The sequence below is a fragment of the Siniperca chuatsi genome, linkage group LG5 (assembly GCF_020085105.1).
Source record: "Siniperca chuatsi isolate FFG_IHB_CAS linkage group LG5, ASM2008510v1, whole genome shotgun sequence".
NCBI classification, from domain to species: domain Eukaryota; kingdom Metazoa; phylum Chordata; class Actinopteri; order Centrarchiformes; family Sinipercidae; genus Siniperca; species Siniperca chuatsi.
This window is the reverse complement of record NC_058046.1, coordinates 23606994-23629735: the sequence shown is the minus strand read 5'-3', so window position 1 is coordinate 23629735 and position 22742 is coordinate 23606994. Positions and strand designations below refer to the sequence as shown.

Here is a 22742-nt window from a genome sequence, read left to right as displayed (position 1 = left end):
TTATTTGAAATGCTAAATTTGTTATGCTCATTAATAGTTTTAAATCACATCAGAAGGATAATTTGTGTGACCTTGAGGTTGTCATGATTTCCTGCATGCAACAGAAGTAAAAAAATATCTGTCCTGCAGTGATGGATTAGTTTGACAGCTGAATTGTGCATGATCATCATGAAATGTTCTTAATCAGTGCGCTTATGACAGTAAATCTAATTAGTTGTCCACAATTAGTTGTTCATGTTATGCCATTTTTAGTGCGTGCCCTCCTGCCACCCACCGCGGAGGCTGAAATTATTCAGAAAAGTTACTCCAAATAAGTGTGGCGCAGTCTTGAATACAGAAATGGCATCTTCTGCTGTCATTGCTGTTTTCTTGCGTAGATTTGTTAGATGGCACACATCCGATGCAGAGCCATATCTGCGGCGACCTCTCGCGCGCACGCCGTACGCACGCCGGTGGCCTTCGGGTGCGCGTACATGTGGAGAGCAGAATGGTACAACACTGACGTCAGATACAAGTGTCAATCTCTTTGTCAGCTCATGTCCATCTGCTTATAAGTGAGGAATCGACCGGGAAAGCAGTCAGACATCCACCCAGGCGGAGGACATACAGGTGCCCGGCGCTCATCCAAAACCAGCAGCGATGCCTCACTCTTTGTTCCCCCTGTGCGTCCTGGGACTCCTTGCCGTCTCCTCAGCCTGTTACATCCAGAACTGCCCCCGAGGAGGGAAACGCGCGCTGCCGGAGACTGGGATCAGACAGGTGAGGACCATTATCCTTTCTGCCATCTTTTGGGAAGTCATCTTTGACTTTCTCAGATTTTTGTATTGTGTTGGATGGGGAATTTCCCAATATGAAATAAGGAAAATTCAATGTGCAAAATCTGGGAAATTTTATGTGTGAGAATTTTTACCAGATCAAATTTAATATCATTGGTTTGGATTAGGGGTTTGGGTTCAGATGGGTAAAGAACAACCCAGTCATTTTACTTACTAAAAACTGAAGAAAAAATGGTAAGGACCATAAAAGTAAGCAGAGAAGAAAAACAATGTAAAGTTTGTCCAAAAGATAGCAGCAAATATACCTTTTTTTCCCCTTTTCAGGAGGATAAAATTAGATAAACATTTACCTTAAAAAGTGTATTGTAGCTTATAAGGGAAACAAAAACGGCATGGTGTGATGTGTTTTTATATTATTTTTATTCTCAATTTCTGGTGAGGCAATTTAATGAACACATTAGACATATACAGTAACATATACTGAAGGGAGATAAATGTGCAACAGAAATCATGCAACCATTTGCTATCCAGTATTTAAGAATCAGCTTTTCAACTAATACCATGCCCATTACCAATGTTGTTTGAATATGAGAAGGAAGAGTGAAAGTATCCTCTGAACATAAAAAAAAATGCTCTGTCAGAAAAAATATTCCTGTTATATACATTAGAAAATGTATCAAAAGAGAGTGTAATACTGGACAATGGCAAAATAATCGTAACAGTGTTCCAAAAATAATTGACCAGATTTATAGCACATGATTAATGCTTACATCTATCCAATTCTCCACCAGTGCATGTCATGTGGCCCCGGAGACAGGGGCCGCTGCTTTGGCCCCAGTATCTGCTGCGGGGAGGGCCTCGGCTGCCTGCTGGGCTCCCCAGAAACAGCTCACTGTGTGGAGGAGAACTACTTGCTCACCCCCTGCCAGGCAGGAGGGAGACCCTGTGGATCTGAGGGAGGACGCTGTGCTGTTTCAGGACTCTGCTGTGATGCAGGTGCAGTCTGGTTTGATTGTTTATGTGTGTCATGTTCAGACAAGTTAATAAGTGTGGTATGAAGTGGTCGATGGGCACAGTTAATAAAGTTATTTTCCTCCCCTCCCCTCCCCTCCCCTCAGAGAGCTGCGCGGTGGACTCTGACTGCCTGGGGGAGACCGAGGCCTCCGATCCGTCCGACGGCTCTGCAGGGAGCTCGCCTGCAGAGCTGCTGCTGCGCCTGCTGCATGTGGCCACCAGAGGACAGACTTAGTACTGATACTGTTGTCTGTGGAGGTTCCTCTGCTTCTCAGGCCCTGGAGGAGCAGAATAAAGATCATCCCTGTTCCACTATAAGCCTTGAGATTTGCACCCTGAACCAATAGAATGCCAAGTCAAACTTTGTTCTCTCTTAACCCTACTGCTCTGATATTTCTGTATCTGTAAAGACGACTTACGGTCACAGTAAGAGAACTATCTTCAACTTTAGTAATTGGCTATTTTTATCCACATCCTGGGGGAGAGGAATCATGATAATGGGTATGAAAACAGTAGATTTAATGTTTGCTCCCACCTTAGAAATGTATATACTAATGCACATACTGTAAACAAAATTTTATTCTATATGAGGGGATGTAACATGCCTCAGAGCTCCATTTCAAACAAGTGAGTTATAGCGGAAAACACTGTACATATGTCAGAGATTGGAGATTAAGGTTGCTACAGACGTCCATGTAAAACAGCTGAATGATAATGCTAGAGCAGTTTTTCTTGTGTAGTAGAAATATTATTGTATATTGAAAAACAATACAGAATGTATCACTGCCAAAACACCTTCTGCTGTCTGTTCTCATTATTCCCAGACTCAAAATCATTTCACTTTTAAGACATGATTCACTGATAAAACTTCTGTGTGGGTGTGGGTGTGGGTGTGTGTGTAGGCAAGTGAATGAGGAATGTATTGTTACCCAACACAGATAACGACTTATGAGAAATCAGCCATACTAATTATTGCAGTTCAATCAGTCTGCCATCTTATATTTCCGGAATACACAGTTTGTTTGGGTGCTATCGTTTACAGCAAACTTAAATTAATGTTAATACTGATATGAGGGTCAAGAGGGGACAACGAAGGCTGGACTTTTTTAAAGAAGATGTGGTGTTTTAAGGTAGATTAAAAGGTGGTTGTTATAAATCATTTATTGAGTAGTCCAGCACACACATCTGTTGTTGCTGTTGAATTGACAGTGTTGGTGTGGAATCAGTGCAGCGCCTTTCATTCATCTCCTTCAGGCACACAGCTTTCTCTGTTGTGTACCAACATGTCCAATGTGCATAAATGAAAGAAAGTGAATTCTAACCGTCATACGGCTTTGTGTGTGATGATTGAAAGCTGATGTTTATGCCAGGACTGTATGTGATGGTAGTTTCTCTGTAATGCGTTCCAGATTCAGCTGGAACAGAATATAGGACCTCCCAGTTACCTGTTTTGACTCATTTACTAGCTGTGTGGCATTTTGAAAAACTTGATCTTGATGTATTGGAAATTTCTTCTTGTGCATTTTGTGTTTTCTTTTATTTTAAAACCCCTTCATTGCACATTGTATAATCATTTGTTTCTGGCACATGTTGGCCCCTGGCCAGTGTTGCATCAGTGATGCAAATTGTAAATGAATATAAGTATGCATGATCACAGTGTGTATTCAAACAGATGTGTCGACTTAACTTAAAGTAGTGGTACTGACCATTTAGGGGCCCAGGATGACACGTTGATGTAAAGTTCTGCTTAACTGCCTATTCATTTACATTTGAAATCACCTATAATTATTTCTGCAAAATGCAGAGTAACTTATCAGACATTTTGAAATGAAACAAAATAGAGAAAATACAGTAAAGCAGCACTCGGTCGGTCGGTCCACCACTTTGGTCCAGACTGAAATATCTCAACAACTATTAGATGGATTGCCATGACATTTTGTACAGACATTCATGCCCCTCTCAGGATATAACATCTTTAGTGATTTCTTAACTTTTAATCTGCGGCATCATCAAGTCCAAATTTAAAGTTATGTTTCAATAAAAAAACATATCAGAGAGTTTAAAACCTGCTCAGACAGGAGGGAAACAAAATAAGTCTTGTGATTTGAAGGCTTTATATGGGATCAGGTATTTAGTGTTGCATGCTCATAAATGCAAACCAAACATCATACACGCACTGTTTAGTTGTTTTTGGCTACTACATCACCAACTTTTCTAGTTCCAGACAAACACCCAGTCAGTCTGTCATTTGTGCTACCATAAAAATTCCCCTGGGGAACAGTTAAGATTTTTTCTACCGATAATTATATCGTATGGTTTGCATGCTCGCGCGTTCAATTCCACAACAAGTGACAGACGTTTGCAAGCCACACCTGAGCACACAATGAATGTGAAATGTTGTCTCTGCTGCTGAGCTGCAGCTTCTGCAGTGTTAGGTCAAAATAATATCTTGTTGTCAGATCCATATCTTTGTCAACATAGATAAATTTGTGTCAATTAAGCCTTTATCAATACCTGCAAGTATTTGAACACTATGTTGCCAGATTTAATTCTCCCTTATCGGTGAATTATTTTTTGAGCTCTTCCCTCCACAGATTCAGGTGCTTGAACTCAGGTTCTCTGGTTGAAGGATCGTTCCCGTGATCATTACTAAATTATTATAAATAATTTTTCAATGTCAAAACATTACAGAGCCTTGCACTAATCACACATACTAATTTGTCTTGTTTCTCCCTTTCCTTTTTATGCTGGCGTTTGACTAGGCTGTTTAAAGACCTGCATCACTTTGCTTAAGCTGACATTTGACCTTAATTAAGTTTCTTAATTAATCTTAATTGTTTAAATGTGATCTACTATATTGTATCTTTCGTAACTCTGGGTGTGGCATTTGGCAAGCCATAATTCAGTATCCATCAATCAAATAAGATCTTGTAAAAAGAGTCGTTATTAAACCTGTCAGAGCCTGTCTGAGTGGAGCATACCTGTACCACACACTTTTCCAGTACCAGCAGTTTGAACAAAGAGTCAGGTTCAAATCGAAAGTAACGTGTTTTCATAAAGACTCATTATGCGTTAATTTCTTTGTCATGGACGGTTCGAGCCAATGTTCACGCACTGGGTGGGTGCACAGGTGTGCGCGTGTGTGTGCTTTCAGTGCCAGTATTTAAGCAGCAAGGCCAGACTTTCTCCCCTCATTTCCTCTGCCATCATGGATCTGAAAGTTGCATCTGTGATTGTCTGTCTGTGTGCTTTGGCCATCACCTCTACTGAAGGTAAGGACCCCAGTAACATTCCGAATACTCGTGTTAAAACCAAGAAAACACTTGTATTGAATCAGTTTTTATCTGAGGATGAGTTATGCACATGGTCTTAAATATGTATACATTCAGAGGTCATTTTCTCTGTATGGTGCAAACATAAAGTGTTGAATTGCATATTTCTGTTCATATAAACCTATAAAGTTAAAAAGAGCATGTGTTGTAGGAAAAGCAGAGGATGTAAATAATTTTGCAGTTGTTACAGCTGTTTATCGATATCATCCAGCTGCTCTTAGTTTTCCAACCTAAAATTAGAATGATACTATTAAACCTGTTCCAGCATGTGAACTTTCAACTGGTTCATCACTAACTGCTGTCATTATGCAGTCACCACTGGCACCATTGCACAATACAAAACCTTCAGTCCTGTTCAGTTTTATTGCATTAATGTTCAACTTTAGATTTTTTCCATTTTATCTGTTATTATCTTTGAAGCCAAACCCAAGTCCCAAGTAGAATATTGTGTACTTGAGACAAAAACAAACCAACCAAAAAGTGAACAAACCTAAATGGTAATGATGGAAATATTTTCCAATCTCAAAAAAAAGTTTATTTTTGGAGATTTACATTGACTGCACAGCACTGAACGCACATAGACACAATTCATCAGTCTATAGCAATTTCTTTGTCAGTTACCATATTCTGTTATTCCACATTTTTTTCTTTCCAACATTCTTATAACGGATCTTAATCTCACATTGCAGCTGGCATCCCAAAATGCTGCATCAGAGTGAATAGGAACATCTCTGTACGACTGCTGCTGAAAGTTAAAAGATGGGATATTCAGGAAAGCAGCAGTGCCTGTGACATCAATGCACTGAAGTAAGTGGTGAAGATCAACAATGAACCAAATGATTACAGTGATTTTGTAGCTATCAAATGCTTCATTTTCTTAGTATCTTCTGTATACTGTCTAAACTTAACAGAAAACTAGCACTGTGACTGTTACTTATGGTTACATATAAAGCTAACATGGTATATTTTTGCTATTATCTAAAATTGAAACATAATTTCCTGTCCTTGTTGGTCCACAGACTGTATGTGAAGATGAGGAAGACGCCCATATGTGCTGATCCTATGGTGATGTCTGACCTAGAGAGGGTCCACAAGCAGATGAAGCAGAATAAGTGGAATGCAATTAAGTGAGCTGTGGAATGAAACATTTCATGAAATTTGTCTGTGTATTGTGTTTTCTACAGTTAGTGTTTCAAGAGCTTGTGTCATACAGAAATCCTCATGGTTGTTTCTTTTTATTGATTATGAAAACTATCCAAATTAACTTGTGAAAAGCAACTACTTGCTACCACATTTATACAGTGGTGGAAAGTAACTAAGCACATTTACTCAAGTACTGTAATGTCCAATTTACAGAGGGAAATGTTGAACTTTTTACTCCACTACATTTATTTAACAGCAATAGTTAGCTTTCCGATTGAGATTTTACATACAAAACATATGATCAGTTATAAAATCTGATGCACTGTTATAGATGAAACTACCCAACAGTATATGAAGCGGTTCAAATCAGCTCCACCTGGAAAGTCTGCAACATTAAAGTACTGCTTACATGTTCATGCATCAATAATAATGTTCCAATAAGATAATATAGTACTGACAGGGGCAATTCTGCTTTATGAGTACTTTTACTATTAATACTTTAAGTATAACTTGTTGCTAATACTTGTGTACTTTTACTTAAATAAAATTATGAACACAGGAGTTTTACTTATAGTAGTGGTATTGCTACTTTTACTTAAATAAATGATGTGAATACTTCTTCCACCACTGCTTTTATACAATCATTGTAAAAATCTCTGTGAAATGTGATTTCTGTATTATTTTTCTTTTATGTTATTTTTATGTGCGCCTCCAGATGTAGTAGTGGTGATGACTGTCTAGCAATAGTCAAACTATCAACAGAGTTTTGAATATGCTGCTTTTGACAAATAATATTCAGTAATTTCAGAAAGATACAGGTCAAAATAATGTAGACATCAAGGATCTGCATAAGTTTTGGTTGTTTTCTAGCTATACCAATAAACGCAGTCAGAAACCCCCAACCAGAGGGAGGTAGACAATTGGTAAGTCACTACTGATAAAGTTATTAGGATCAGTCATCTGAGCCTCAAACACTGAGCATGATATTTGATAATAAGTTTCTACTGAGTGTTAGTTCTTTGTCATAGCTTATTTGTACAAGATGACAGATGAGAGCAAGAAACTCCGGAGCACCTAAATACTACAGATGGAACTTTATGTATCTGAATCTATAAATATTGTAACTTATCCTTGGAAATGTAACTCCAGATCTTTCTAGAAGCGAAAGAAAAAATTGATTTGAACTTTCCTTGTCCTCTGATGATCAAAATCCTGACTCTGCTCCCTCCTCTGCCATGACTTATCCCACAGAGACAAGCTGCTACATACAGCAAAGGCTGTAAAACCTTCTGGGAAACTTAACTGAGCTCATTTATTTGATTTATTTGGTTTCATTCCAAAAAACAGAGAAAAAGAGGTAAAAGAACCTAATAACTCCTGTTACTGTTACTGAATAGCCTGTTTTGTACTTTTTTGGATATCTTTTTAACTTTGGTAAATGTTTTTGTTAAGTATTGTACTTAAATGCATTTAAAGATCTTTTACAGAGCACACATGTTTTGTCAACTTTCCACTGTACAACAATGTTTGAGTTTGAATTTTGAGCTTTCAGCCTTTTAAAGTTGTAAAGATCATAACCAACATTGGGGAGACATTTTGCTCTTACTCTTAATTTTGGATCATTACTTTTACTTACTTAAATAAAATTTCATGAAAGGATACTGGATGTTTGTGTATTAAATACTCAATGTTGTGAGGATGGAATCTCAATATTATAATTAATACTATAATTAATTAAATAATGTTTAATGTTAAATTAAATAATAGTGTTAATGGAACAATTTTGTCTTGATCGTGCCTTTAGAAAATCTGTCCAGTATTGCGGAGCAGTGAAAATCAACATTTAAATCATCCAAGACTGAAAGAAAGTGAGCAGCCATAAAATGCTGATGCTGCTTTAAGTGTGTGAGAAATGAATTCTGCTCACTTTGTGCACAAATACAGGCAAAAGGAACTCAAAAAAGACTTTTGGACTGGCAGCTGCTCAGTGTGTAACACATTTCAAACTTGGCATTCGACCTCAGGCAGCATTTGATGTTGCTGTAGTATTCTGCAGTATTCCAGGTTTCATTCATGAACAATTAGTCAGTTTTTATGTAAATCCCTATTGTGAGTCCTGCTACTACCACAGTTATACAGTACACCCATTATGTTGTAATTTTGGACTTAGATGACATTTTATCAAAATCCAAACGTGGCGATGCGAAAGTCAGGTGAAATCTATGTTGATGACAAGACAAAATAAACTCACTGTAAACAGTAATCCACTGAGTCCTCAGGCTGTTATGATTGTGAATAACTCATCACTTCGAAACGGGGAAAAAACACCTCCGGTAAATTACAGGAATCTGCCTTTTGAGTCACCTAGTCTTAAACGAGAAGTAATACTTTCTCATATGTGTCTACTCGAGTCCGAGCAGGTTTATCCAGTGCCGGTAGTCAAACAGTTTTTAATGTGAAGAGATTTCAACCTCTTACACTGTTTATCAAAGAGCTCCTATCTTTTACCACACCAGTAGAAGTTTAATTTCCTTTATCAGAGACCTGAGGTAAAATCCAAATAGTTAAAAAGTCAGTCGGGCTCCGTGACATCTGCAACAGTGTAAGAAAAGATATTGAGAAAACAAAAAGAGATGGTGTCAGATGGGGCCACAGCAAAAGTTACCGTAACACACACAAAAACATGTCACAGCTGTGCACTGTTGAACTCCTGCTGACAGCTTAATCTGTTATAATTCTCCAGGCACTGATTCACCAGCACTTAAACTGTCAGAAAAGTTTGGCTGTTGTTCACCTCGCCTCAAAGGGCAATATGTTGAAATGTTGATCAAAGACGGATCATTTGTGTTGCAAAAAACAAAACAAAAACCCACAAATTATTATTTACATCTTTAATGTGCAATGAAATAGAGGAAATAGATATCCCTAAGAGAGTGAGAATATGATACAACAGATTTGCACAAACTGAAGGAGAAAGTAAAAAAGGAGAAGGAGTGCTTGTGGTTACCTACCACTCTGTCAGTTTACACTGTGATACAGAAGATACCAAGTCTGATGCAATGGCACTCACTAGTGAAATCAGATCAGATCAGTATGTGTACACATAGGCCTGCAAGGAATTTGACTCTGATTTTAAGTTGCTCCCAGTGTACTTACACACAGTTCCAAGAACTATTTATAGGAAGATATAAATAGACATACAGCTAAAAACAAGGACAACAAAGCTTAACAAAGATACAATAAAAATAAACTATTATGTACATACAAGTAGGTGGAAAATGCAGCAAATAGAGCAAAAACAAAGAGTGCATTCATTATAGATGGAAACTGGTGTGCAAAGGAATGTACTGGTGACTTTTATTGACATTTTATTCTAAACTCCTTTCCTGCAGACTGCTCAGGTTTTCCAACGTGTGTGTGTTCATAAACACCGACAGAAGAATAGGAAATGTACTTGACACAGCTATGAGGCAACTCCACAGGCCCCTGTAAAGTAGCACCACATTTTGCATACAGCACTTCCTCCTTACAGAGTTTCACTCAGGAAACTGGCTCCAAAATTGTACATGATCCCACTTGCTTTGATAAATAATTTCTTCACTGTCAGATAACTTATGATTTGACCCTCAAAGTTTGCTTTGATAAACCATACACTCAGATATCAAGCATCTCACATCATGATTAATGACTGTGGGTGATGTACAATAGTCAGTCTTCTTAAGCAAAGTGTTTTCTTATCAGCGTATTTGTCTCAACAAATGTAACATCTCATTGCAACTTTTTTCCAGACAGATTTATTGATAACAGCATATTTAAAACTCTGGTCAGACTGCTGACTCCAGTAAAGTACATTCAAATAAGGAAGTGTGTCTTCCAAACAGCAGATTTATGGGTGCAGCTTACTCTAGCAGCCAGTTTTACAGAAAGTGCTTTGCCTACTTATCTACTGAAGCGTGATGACTACTTTTAGTCTGACAATGTTTAACTTGGTAGAACTATCAGACAGCTCCTCAGTCTGAAGCTGAGCAGAAATGTGCTGCACAATGTCATTAAATGAATAAAATGTCTCAATACAAAAACATACTGTAATGTGTCAGTTAGAATATAATACTTTCTGTCTTTAAAGCTGTACTTCTATTTAAACTCTATTTTGCATACTTGGCCACAATGCTGTATGATGCACATTTGTGCTACATAGTTTTTATGTTTTTGGAGGTGGTTGTCATGTCTCATCACTGTAGTATATGTACACACTATATTAACGTGAGAACAAAATGTCACAGAAAGAAACATATCACAGGTCCCTCTTGTATGTAGTTAAGTTGCTAAGCTATACACTTAATCAAAAGCAACAAGTAACACACAATTCATGCCCTTTTAGGGCATATCACATTTATTTGAAAGGTTTGGGCACTGAAAATGTGCTGGGCTGTGGAAACTATAGCCACATCACAGCACACTGTACTCACTTTTAAGATACTTTGTACAGCATTAGCAACACATAAGCGGAAAACAATTACCTGACAGCTGCATTTAATTATTTTAAATATTTTTAATTATTTTAAGTTTTAGCATGCAAACATATGACTGACTAATATGATGAATTTGCTGTTTAAACTACCCAACAGTGTTTTATTGCACCACCTCGACCACACCACATTAAAATTGTATGTACACATTACTGCATCACCTTATTTTACACTCTTGACAGAGTCCATCCTTCATAACAAATACTTTTACTTTGAAAACTTGTGCAGATTTATACTGCTAATATCCGTACTATATAAAATCTCAAATACGGGCCCATTACTTGTAATAAGGCATTTGCAAATTATGCTATTGTCACTACTTTTTCTTAATAAATGATCTGAATACCTCCTCCACCACTAAGATTCTGCAAAATGCATTCCACATGAATAGCCTTCGTACATCGTGTTACCAAATTGCTTTATTTTGAAACTATAAACGATATAAAACACGTTTAATTGCCTATCTAGAAAATGCATGCTTTGATTATTTTATATGAATGTATTTTATGTTATTTTATTTCACCATTAAGTGGTAGTAGACCTGAGAACTTAAAGAAAAGGGGAAACACTTTGGGTATATAGCCTGAGTCACTGTGAGGAGTGACCATAAGACTCCTTTTCCTGACTGGTCATTCACTAGTGCTTGACAGGAAACACCTGTAGAACCAGAAGGAACCTGGCTGTGCTGTGGACAAGACTGTTACTGTTATCTTACTCAAAAGATTTAACAATTAATAGTATGATTGTTATGGCAATTTTTTTCATTTACAAATGTAAATTTGGCAACACTAAACCTTTATTTAATGTTTTTATTCACGATATGCCATCTTTAAAAGAGTCATTGAATTTTTGTAAATCTAAGAATGCACTATGTAATAATTTGGATGCTCTTTCTTTGAACCGTGTAACTCTGTAATTATGGCTTTCTTTGTTCTCGGTTTCATTATTGTTCAATTGTTCGACCTGCTCTACTTGAAGTATTGAATGTTTAATAAGCAAAAAAAAAAGTATACAGGAAATTACACTGCGATAACCGCGGAAGTGGTTCTTCTTCGCGGTTTCAGTTCGACAAGAGGACGAAGACGAAAACAGTATACAGTATATGCATGTATACATGTCAGTATACAGTGGCTTAGGTTTATATCTGACATTGATGTACATGTTAAAAACTGTGTGTATGTCAACTATAAATATAAAATATATATAGTGTCAGGTTGTGCCTGACACTATGTCACTTATGTTAACTGTTCATCAGAGTGATGGCTGTGGAAAGAAACTGTTCTTGTGTCTTATACAAGTTACAAGTTACAGTGTATGATCATGTATGGTCACTGGAACATTACTAATTGGACTATGAATTTAACAATTGGTGTCTTAAACAATAACATTAAACAAGCTAGTTAGCTATACAGCTCAGGTTATACAAACTTTCCATGTGTTACAATTAGGTGGGTACAAAATCAAGACTCATATTTACAAATATCTTTTACATAAATCGAGAAGGTTTTTATTTATTGTTTCAAATAAAGATTAAAAATGAACCAGAGATGATGGGAAGGGCAGAAAAATCCCCTTGGCTTCAGTTGTTATTAGTAACATTTAAAAATAAAGTTTGCTAACAAATGGAAACATTTTCTAATTCTGCTAATAAAAGTTTTTTAAATGAGCAAAAAATAAAAATCTATCTCACTTTCAGCTGTTGTTACTCCCAAAGTAAAAGAAATGCATTTTTTTCCAGTGTTTGTATTCTGAAGCGTTATGGCTTGATACACGCGACTGGCTTTGCCCAAAGGTTCTTCAACTTGAAAACTTTTCTCTAGAGGACATGGTTTATGGACTTGTCATGGACAATCGTAAAAATGACTTTCTGGTTAGTAACATTCTTATTCTTGGAAAAATGTATATACACAAATCCAGTATTTGAGAGTGAAACCTAGGTTTAGTGTATTTCATAATGAGTTTCTTTCTTATATGAAAGCCCTTAAGTCACAAAAAATAAAAATGCAATGGAACTTTTTAGAATATCCCTTTATTTTATATTTTTTTATATTTTATATTTTTTATTTTATTTTATATTATTTCAATATCCAGCCTGTTTTGATTTGTCTTTTTTGTATGTACTTGATCCCATTGGTTTAATGATCTTGAAGCCATGATGTTTGTACATTTGAAATTATTTAAGGAAGTAATAATAATAAACCTGTCGGCTGTTGATGTCACGTGACTTCCTGTATACGAAAGCTCATCGTGGTGGACGTCTGCAGCCAGGTCCTCTTGGGTATACCCTTCCGCTAAACCAGGAATTGCTCCGCCTTTGAAAAACAAAAAAAACTCTTAACAGCTGTCTTTATAGTATCTGACGATGTCTGCGAAAGCCTGTCAAGAAACTGTTGAACACTCCGGACGGCTCAAGTTCTTCTCTGCTTTGTTTTACGCCGGCAGTTCGTTTCTTATAACGGTGGTGAATAAAACCGTGCTGACGAGTTTCAGGTATGTGGCGCTTTCATCAAGTCATTCATGTAGTGTCAATGGAGAAAGCAAACACACAGAGGAAGTTTATAATAACACTAAATTAGTCATCATGGAACCACACTAAGCCTGGTCTACTTATGTATGGTTTTTGCAGGTTTCCCTCCTACATGTGTCTGGGAATTGGCCAGGTAAGTCCAGGTGTCCAAGTGTGGATTTATCTCTTGTCTGTCACTCACACACACACACACACACACACACACACACTCATTTCATGGTCACTTTGGTCCTTTCAGATGATCACCACTCTTGTTGTACTTTATGCTGCCAAAATGAGCAAAACAGTCCAGTTTCAAGATTTTGACAGAAGTATTCTCTTAAAAGTAAGCGTTTCTCATTTTTCAAAAAATATTCTTCATCATTCGTCTTTGTTTAATTGTATTCTATTTTACAAAATATTGTACACCTTTATTTTCTTGCCAGATTTTCCCTCTTCCTTTGCTGTATATCGGGAATCATATAACAGGACTGGCAAGCACCAAGAAACTGAGGTTTAACCAGTTTGGCTGTCCTTAAGTTTTACATTGGTCATTTATGTGGTCTTCCTTAAAAACAAAAGGTTTCTTTTACAGTTTACCCATGTTTACAGTATTACGGAAATTCACCATATTGATGACAATGATCTTGGAAGTATATATACTAAGGTAAGACACATCTCTTAGTTTTACATTGCTGTTAGAGCTTTGAGGCACTTTATATATTAAAATTGACCTCATGACCTCAAACAAGCACTGTACATTACTTATCATGTCACACGCTTACATGGAGAGATTTATAATCAGTTTATCAGTAGAATTAAACAACATAAGAGCTTTTGGTTTGAATGTCTGATCTGAATGTTCCCTTTTTCAGAAAAACATTTCCTAAACGCCTTGTGTACAGCGTTTGCGCCATAGTCCTTGGTGCCATGGTTGCTGCAAGGTATGGATTTTTAAAGTAAATTTAATTGGAATTTACTTATAGGTTGCTTAAGAACTGAAGCAAGTGTAGACAAAACACCTGTGTTTTCCACCATCTTTTCCTCTCCTATAGTTCTGACCTGGCCTTCGATGCGGAGGGCTATACTTTCATCCTGCTTAACGATGCCTTCACTGCTGCCAGCGGTGTGTACACCAAGAAGAAACTTGGCACTGAGGTAACGTTCCCTGCACATTCTGTAAAGCTAGAAACAATTTGCACTGTATTTGACTGGTAGTTTCTGAGCAGCTAAACGTCTGTGTAGGTGTGGTTAATTTCTTTGTTTGATACTGGAAAGGGAAAAGTGCCAGACAAATTATAAGATTATAGAAGATTGTATTATTGCACAGCTGTCCTGCCAAAGAAGGAAGTGGGTTAAACTTGTTTGGGATTGATTGTTTGCTTGGATTATACGTCTAAGACGTTTGCTGGGTTTGGACAGTTACCAACAGCTTATATGTCGTCAACAGGTAAACATTCATTTCTATACGTGGTATAGTATCAAAAAATGTCTAAGAAAATTGGAGATTATAATTTAAATTTATAAATTAAAGCTTTGTTTCTAATCCAAACCATTCTTTTGGCATCAAATGCTTTACTGTGGTTTGACACCAGATGGTCACAGATGTTACAGAGTCAATACATTTTATAATTTGTTGTAAAGTGGTATATTTCAACCCCAGTGTTTTGTCAACAAAAGTGGTGACTGTTTTTCTTCATCCAACCTTTAAGTAAACAGGATCTTGGACCGTCTCCACAGTAGCACTATACATACAGAAATATAACAGAACAAATAACTGGATTCACTCTGTCAACCACATATTTTCAAAGTGACACTTCTTTTTGACTTTTTTTTATTATTACTATATTTTAGATACTGACAGCTGTTGACTTTTTTGTCTTATAGAAGTAAAATGTGAAGAATTATTAATACTTTCAAATGTTAACATGCTGTAAAAGTTTGTTACAAAAGCATCTCCACAAACGATTTGTGTATGTTTGATTTTGGACACATTGTATGTAATATTCTCCTCTTTTTGTTTAGGGCCTTGGGAAGTATGGCGTATTATATTACAATGCCCTAACCATTATCATCCCCACTCTCTTGGCAAGTGCATTTACTGGAGATTTACACGAGGTACATTGAGGCCACTGTGATTCAGTGTATTGTTTCTGGGTGTTTGTGCCCAAAACTGTATGATTTTCCTGCCTGACCACTTTGTATGTTTTGATCCACAGGCAGTCACATTTGAGGACTGGGTTAAAGCCACATTTATTTTTTGTTTCCTCATGTCCTGCTTCATGGGGTATGTCACTATAATTGAGATCAAACTGTTCAATTACTGTCACACCTAAACTAAAGATCAGAATCAGAAATGCTTTATTGATCCCCGCGGGGAAACTCTTTTGTTACAGCAGCTCACTATCACGTCAGTGCGCACAGGAATAGAAGTACTAAGCAAAAAAATATAATGCACTATAATACAGGTCAGAAAATAAATTAAGTACCAAGTGGGTATAAGTATAAAATTAAAATAACTGTGAAGTACAAAGTGGGTTTACCGGTTGATGATGATAATACGGTATAACGTACGGTATAAAGTAATAGTGCAAAGTAATAGTGTTAACTGTTAGGTTAAGTGTAGCATATTAATATTATAATGAGACGGAGGATATTGCAAAAGATCATACTTCCATAGCTCTTGCATCACTGCATCAGCCTGTCCAGTCTTTTAAGACTCAGTTCTGTTTTTTTGTTCAGGTTTGTGCTGATGTATTCCATAGTCCTGTGCAGCTATTATAACTCAGCGCTTACTACCACAGTAGTGGGAGCAATAAAGGTAAGAATACTATTTTCAGACTACAAAGCACCGATGTTGCCCAACCATCCAAAATAAAACAGTGAACATATTTTAAATTGCCTATCTTGCAATGTTAAGAATTCTTTGAACATTACCAGAATCCACACCTGGATCTAAATCTGTTACTTGTATAACTCTCCACTCAAGTTTTTGAGATGTTCTGCAAAGTAACAGACAAAAAAACATACCGAACTGAAAACAACCTCCTAGATGGAGGTAACTGTGTGTTGTCACATTTTTTATCTGTCCTATTTCTGCTAACAAGTTTATCACTAACTTGCACAAATATTAAAATGTTCTTAAGAATGTTGCAGTAGCATATATTGGCATCTTTGTGGGTGGAGACTACCTGTTCTCTTGGACTAACTTCCTAGGCCTCAGCATTTGGTAAGAACATTTTTTTTTTCCATTCCAGTTTTATTTTTATTGTTGTTTTTATAATTGCTTAACATATTTTGTTAAATGTCATTATGAACTGTAGAAGAGTTTGATATGACCAAACGATTAAACAGATGAGGCCACAACATTTCTTAATACGTTTACACTTCTTGTTTTATAAGAGCAGCATTGTGAGATCATATTCTATTTCTAAGCCAAATTCCAATCCAGAGCTAAACAAGGATGCACAAGCTAAGAAATTTCAAGATAGATGAGATTAGTTAATGTGTTATCAAAAGTCAAATATGCCTGTTGTTTTTGTTATAACAGCCATCTTTGAACTATTGTCTTGGTGAACACATTGTCAGTCACTGTGAGTAACAGCGGAGCAGTAGCAACAATTATTTTCCTAACAGTTAATTGCTTTTATCTTGTGCTTTGCAGTATGTCAGGTGGACTAGTGTACTCATATCTCACCTTTCACAACAAAACATCTGGAAGCAACGCAGGAGCACAAGAGCTGAAGATTCACATTACAGAAGATTCAACAGGGAAGTACTCTGCCAACTGAATGGACAATATTTTAGCATTCACCACTTGGTGTCATTGTTCTGCTCCATATTGGAGCATAATATTGCTTCATTTAAAATCAATGAATTGATTTCCCAGGATACATTACTGGTGCTACCTGTTTAATTACACTACTAAATCATGACTGGATAAATTGACAAGAAGTGCACATGAATTCTGGGTCAGGTTCAGTGAATGTTTATTGAAAACCAACAGTTATATAACAGTGTGGACAGCCTGTCAGAGAAATCTTACCTTTTGAAATGTGTAATAAAATATCTACCAAGCAAGCAGGATCACTCTATACATGTCACAAACATGAAAACTGTTGGAGGATGTTAGCAGAGGGGAAAACAGATACTAAAATTAAACTTCAAAGCTCTCCACAAATTGTGCACACTCAGTATTCTAACAATGTGTATATATTAAATGCCATACTCTTCTCAAACCACAAAATAGACTAAGGGTTAGAAATGCTTCAAAATATAATTGGGTACAATAAATCATTTGGTGTTTTGATTATCGACAATTCACTTGCCTTCCAGTTTCACTGCAACTCCACAAGGGTAATTTGTAAATCAAACAGATTCAAACATCACAGCTAGAGTGACAGAGTGACAGGTTGTTGGTGCAGGTTTCCCCAAAACTAGAGGCAGGGCATTTATGAGAGGCTTCTTACAGTGTTGAAGGATGTAGTGTTGCTATTAAAAGAAAAAAAAAAAAGAAAAAAAATATAAAAGGAAAAACACCCAGCACTACACAAATCCATTCATGATAAACAGGTGCCATTTTCCTGGACACGTACAACAAATTTTATCTTCAGTGCATTGCAAGCTTAATCCAAGACTTAATAAAGGGTGTAAGTGCTTAATCAAAATCAATGGTATGTCTAAATTTATGTGACATATTCTAAATTGATTTGTTTTTAAAACTTGATGCCAGAATATTTCTTTTCACACATCAAATGATTCCAGGGCTATCAGTTGAACAAAATGTTAGCCAGAAGAACAATATGATTTAATAAATATCTCATAATTTAACCTTTGAAATGAGATGATGCACCACACACTACTATGATGCTATGCCCGTATTATAACTGGTCTGCCACCCTTTAATATAAAAGATGACTGACATCATCCATTGTAAAATAAAAAAATAATAATAAAAAAAAACAACAACAACAAAACAAATCTCCCTTATGGTTGGAAAATAACTTTAGGCCTGCAGGTTTTACACACGTTTCTTGTATCTATGAGGAAATCGGCTGTTAAAATGGAAATATGGCATGTCCTAAAAGGTACTCTGGACCTTTTAAAAATTGTACAAAATGAGTTAGTTGTAATACTTAGATGTAATACTTAACTAAATCCAGAAGGCAGTATAGTCAGCTTGAGATGGACTTTTCCCATGCACCTTTCGTAATGTCATGCGGATACGATTATGTGTATATAATGAGACAAGTGGTGAAGCTGTCAAAGTTTGGATTGTTTAAAGTCTTGTGCCTAACCAGACCTCTGGATTAGGCTTGCAATGATCACCTCATTCTCTAAATAAAAATGACCATGTTAGATGCCAGACTGATCCAGCGCCCCTGACTTGTTTTGTCTCCTTTCGTCCACCTATACACACTTCTTGGAGAGTGCTGTATAGGTGAGGCTTTAACTAGCCTATCGGAACCTTTCTCAGTCCATTTCTACCACCACTACTGTCATTAGTGGCTGTGAAATTGTGCTTACAATGCTGGAGATGAAACCTGGGAGCATGATGAGAGGCCATCTGACAGTTAACATTTCCTATATTGACCACACCCTGTATCATTCTGTCCATCTGAGCTTAATCCATATATACATCAGTCATACACACTCTGTTACACTCACAACATAGTTTAAAAACTCGTTACCATCAAAGTGCAAACAAAACAAATCAAAACATAATAGGTATTCTTTCTTTGCCTTTAGAAGACAGAAGAAAGAAAGACATTCTTCATATCGTCAAATCTACAATTATAGCAGCCTAAAAGGATAAAATGGAAGCTGAATAAGGTGCTTTAGCTTGTGCCTTCCTGGTGCTGTGAGGGGGAATAGATGATGCTGTGCATAACACTGATCTCAGGCCAATTCAGCTCTTTCTTAAAGTCTGCTTTCACAACTTGATAGAATAAACTAAACTAGTCATTGATCTGCATTTATGAGCAATTTCTAGCTACAGCACATACTGCAGGAAGGCGGATTGGGAATGGAGGTATGGGAATGAGAATCCAGGAAGGGGAAGTGGGTGGGTGTTCAGGCAGACAGGTTGTTGGCCAGCTCAATGAGTGCCAGAGCACCGTGGAGACGCTCTCGTTGCTCCTGGAGGCGACGCTTGGCGGCTCCTCCTCCCTGGCTGCCTTTCTCCTCCTCTGCGGCCTCTTCCTCTTCCCCGTTCTCTTCATCAGACTGGAGAAACTCCATGGGATCCTGCTGCTCCTGGTCCTCTGCTCTTGCCTTGCCCTGTGGCTTCACCTTGGTGGTTGTAGGGGCACGCTGCTCACGGGTTTGCCAGTACCTGCAAGGTCAGAGAGGAGTGTATTAACATACAATGTAAGCAGAAATTGAAATTAAATGCATGATATAAGTTCTACTATGCCTGCTTTAGAAAACTTTGGCTCCTGATACAAAACAGATCCTTTCTGCTCAGTCCACCTGGTGAGAGCACTAGTATGTGTATTCACTTACTTTGCCAGCCACTCTGCCACAGCCTTGTTATCCACAGACTGGGCCTTCCCCAGGCCCTCCTTTGGTTCCTCTCTCTTCAGACGAGAGAAAGGATGCTTGGGACAGTGACGGTTGGCATGCGTGAACCGATTGCCACATCCTGGAGAGAAAACAACAGGTATGAATAAATGCAGTAAATTAAAGGCTGTGTTTCTCTGTGATTTTAGAACAGCTAAGCTGCGTAATGCATGACCTTTTGTGGTTTACTACGGTTATGAAAATACAGTAATACATCATGGTAGTAAGAATGGATCAGTATCTTTAATCAGTCAAGCGATAACAGTGATTAAATCTTATTTTAAACTCATACATTTTTATTACAACAGGAATCTACAGTCAGTTTTGTGTTTATCAGGTACTTTCCAAATGCTTCCAATATAACTCAGCCAGTTACAGTAAAAACTCCAATCAGTCACATTAACTAAGCCACACTTCATGCCACTGGAAAGTACCTAAAAGTGCCTAAAAATGAAAGGACACAAAACTTTGACTTTGTTGTTTGGCAGAACAACATCACTTTAATAACACGCCATTCAGCTTAAGTGCATTGTCTTTTCTAAAATCCACGTTTCAAACCCACCTTTCTCCGAGCAGACAAAGGGCTTTTCCCCAGTGTGCAGCCGCTGGTGCGTCTTCAGCTGACCACTCTGGACAAACGCCTTCCCACAATTTGGGTAATCACACAGATAGGGCCTCTCTCCTGGGGGGACATAGGGATATTGTTTCACAAACCCATACATAGCTGTGCCCCTTCCTATCCAGCATGTTACTGTTACATCTGGTTAGACAGGTGCATGACGTTCCCTGCTTCTAATATGTGTAGGAAAGGGCTCTGTGGAATCACAGTATGTCCATCTTTTCTCAAGGCACCTGTCTTTTTGACAATAAGCCAAGACATGATAATGCTTTTTTAATATTCACTAAACCCGCCTCCTCATCCCTCTCACCTGTGTGTGTCCTCTTGTGAGCCTGAAGAGACTTCTCTCTGGGAAACACTCGGTTGCAGATGTTACAGCGAATACGGCTGGACGAAGTCTCCCCCTCGCTTATGAGCTCCCGGACAGTGTCAGCCCGTGGACGCCCTCTGCGGATACCATCCTGATGGGAAGAATACACAGAATTTTTACACTGGCTAAAGCAACACCTTAAGTACTTCTTTTCCTATTGAACAGCAACCAAAACCAGATGCATGGCATAATTTGGCAGATATACTACAAAAATAATTTCATACTTTTATGATATTTATTATATTAATCCTACTTTTATTACATATATACATCTGTATTTGTTATTATAAAGAAATATTCACTACACAGTAGTTTATGTGGTTTGTGTTTCCTACAATGCAAAATCACATAAATCATAATTTCCTTAGCTGTGCTGTGTGTGGCAGGATGCACGTTTGTCCATTATAGTTCTTTCACATCCGGTTATATTTTTGGCGCGCGACTAAACGTCATGTATGAGCAGCTGCTCCAGAATCAGGAAGTAACTGGGGTTTAAAAATCCACCATGTCACACCCTAGTGCGCGGGCGTTTTTTTAAATGACTCTCTATCTCGGCCATATTAAGGCAGACTCCAAACATAATTTCACCGTTTTAGGTAGAAGAAATTAACAGCTAACCCCTAGAATGTATTCATCTTCTATAACGACTCAGTTCGTGTCTTTAAAAGATCATTAAGCCTATCATACACATGCACTCTTTTCTTCCAAAAGCTGGTGTTATTACAAGTAGTAAAATATATTTAAAGTGTTGTTATAACTTATGAATGTTGTTATAAGTGTAGGCTATTACAGTGTTGCCAACAGCCTCAAAGAATAACTATTGCCTTTAAATACTACTCAAGTCTGTGCAACATCTGTCATATCACACGTTGTATTCAGTAACATTAAAATAACCTGAACCTACCCTGATCTGGTCTGGTGAAGGAGCCGTGTCCGCTTCCCTGGCCGTCTGGGTCCCGGTAGGTGACGAAGCCCCGCTCACTGAGCCTGGGCTCAGAGTCACATTGTGGGCGTTCTCCCCCCATTTCCACGGGTAGACCATGAAGTCGCTGAAACCGGGGCTTGTCGGCGTCAGGGCCTCCGCTTTCCTGGGCTTGATCGGGGTGGTCTTGATTACGGACACCAAAACTCTTTTGGGCGAGTCGTTGCAGAAAATAACGTGCGGATGCTTGTTATCGGCCATTGTATGGGTGTCGGAACTCCGGTGTTAGTCGCAAAAACTGTAAAAGTTCTAACTCTAATTGATTATTTTAACAATCAATAAGTAGGACTAAAAGTCTAAAAAAAAAGTGCGCCTTTTCAATCTGGAGTGAATATGTCCTTCATTTCCAAAGAGGAATAGAAAAAAATATCGGATCCGTACTTCGCTACAAAGTATCCGCAAAAGATACAGTCAGATATGAAGATGGTAAGTTTCCTTCTTGTCGCAGCGGGTTGTCTGAACTGACCTGTGTGCGCCCACAGGAGCGTTGTCCCGCGTTGCAAAATCGCGCCTGAGCAGTTGACTGACCAATCGGCTGCAGGGATCCGATCCCACATGTCCGAAGTAACCAATGGCAGCAGCCACATAGATCCACCTAGCAAGCCCGTAGGCCAATGGGTAGAACAGGGAGCGCTCTATGTGCAATGATTGGCCGAGACTTTTTTGTCCAATGAGATTTAAACATTTGACGCGCGCTCTTGCACGCTGACATCAAGATTGGCCAATGAAGACGAGCGGGGCGCACGTTCGGCCACCAGGAAGCCAATGAGAGTGAAGGGCGGTTAATTTTACATTGCGGAGGAGCAGGTGGCCCTTTCCCGCGCTGAGGAGTCTGTTTATGTTATTACATTTTTGTTCAATTTAAAGGGAAAAGAAACGGTGGGCCAGAGGCGGCAAAGTTACGTAATCA

The 22742-nt window shown here is 37.9% G+C and overlaps 4 protein-coding genes across 4 annotated transcripts; 3 read left to right on the top strand and 1 right to left on the bottom strand.

Moving 5' to 3' along the window:
- The first annotated feature begins 4 nt into the window (after nt 1-4).
- Nucleotides 5-2584, top strand: LOC122876901 (arginine vasopressin). Its single transcript, XM_044197829.1, has 3 exons — nt 5-759; nt 1568-1772; nt 1895-2584. The coding sequence occupies exons 1-3, from the start codon at nt 640-642 to the stop codon at nt 2023-2025; spliced, it is 456 nt and encodes a 151-aa protein (XP_044053764.1). The 5' UTR covers nt 5-639; the 3' UTR covers nt 2026-2584.
- A 2320-nt stretch (nt 2585-4904) lies between these two features.
- On the top strand, nt 4905-7924 carry ccl27a (chemokine (C-C motif) ligand 27a). The gene is made up of 3 exons (XM_044197831.1): nt 4905-5062; nt 5812-5929; nt 6142-7924. Exons 1-3 carry the CDS (start codon nt 4999-5001, stop codon nt 6251-6253), a joined length of 294 nt encoding a protein of 97 aa, XP_044053766.1. The 5' UTR covers nt 4905-4998; the 3' UTR covers nt 6254-7924.
- A 5096-nt stretch (nt 7925-13020) lies between these two features.
- slc35d2 (solute carrier family 35 member D2) lies at nt 13021-17380 on the top strand. The gene is made up of 12 exons (XM_044197827.1): nt 13021-13284; nt 13421-13454; nt 13560-13646; nt 13747-13814; nt 13896-13967; nt 14176-14244; nt 14356-14458; nt 15326-15418; nt 15520-15587; nt 16043-16121; nt 16447-16529; nt 16965-17380. The coding sequence occupies exons 1-12, from the start codon at nt 13157-13159 to the stop codon at nt 17089-17091; spliced, it is 1011 nt and encodes a 336-aa protein (XP_044053762.1). The 5' UTR covers nt 13021-13156; the 3' UTR covers nt 17092-17380.
- znf367 (zinc finger protein 367) lies at nt 17273-22388 on the bottom strand. Its single transcript, XM_044197828.1, has 5 exons — nt 21755-22388; nt 20791-20941; nt 20424-20543; nt 19805-19943; nt 17273-19634 (listed from the first exon to the last, which is right to left on the bottom strand). The coding sequence occupies exons 1-5, from the start codon at nt 22031-22033 to the stop codon at nt 19373-19375; spliced, it is 951 nt and encodes a 316-aa protein (XP_044053763.1). The 5' UTR covers nt 22034-22388; the 3' UTR covers nt 17273-19372.
- Nucleotides 22389-22742: the final 354 nt, after the last annotated feature.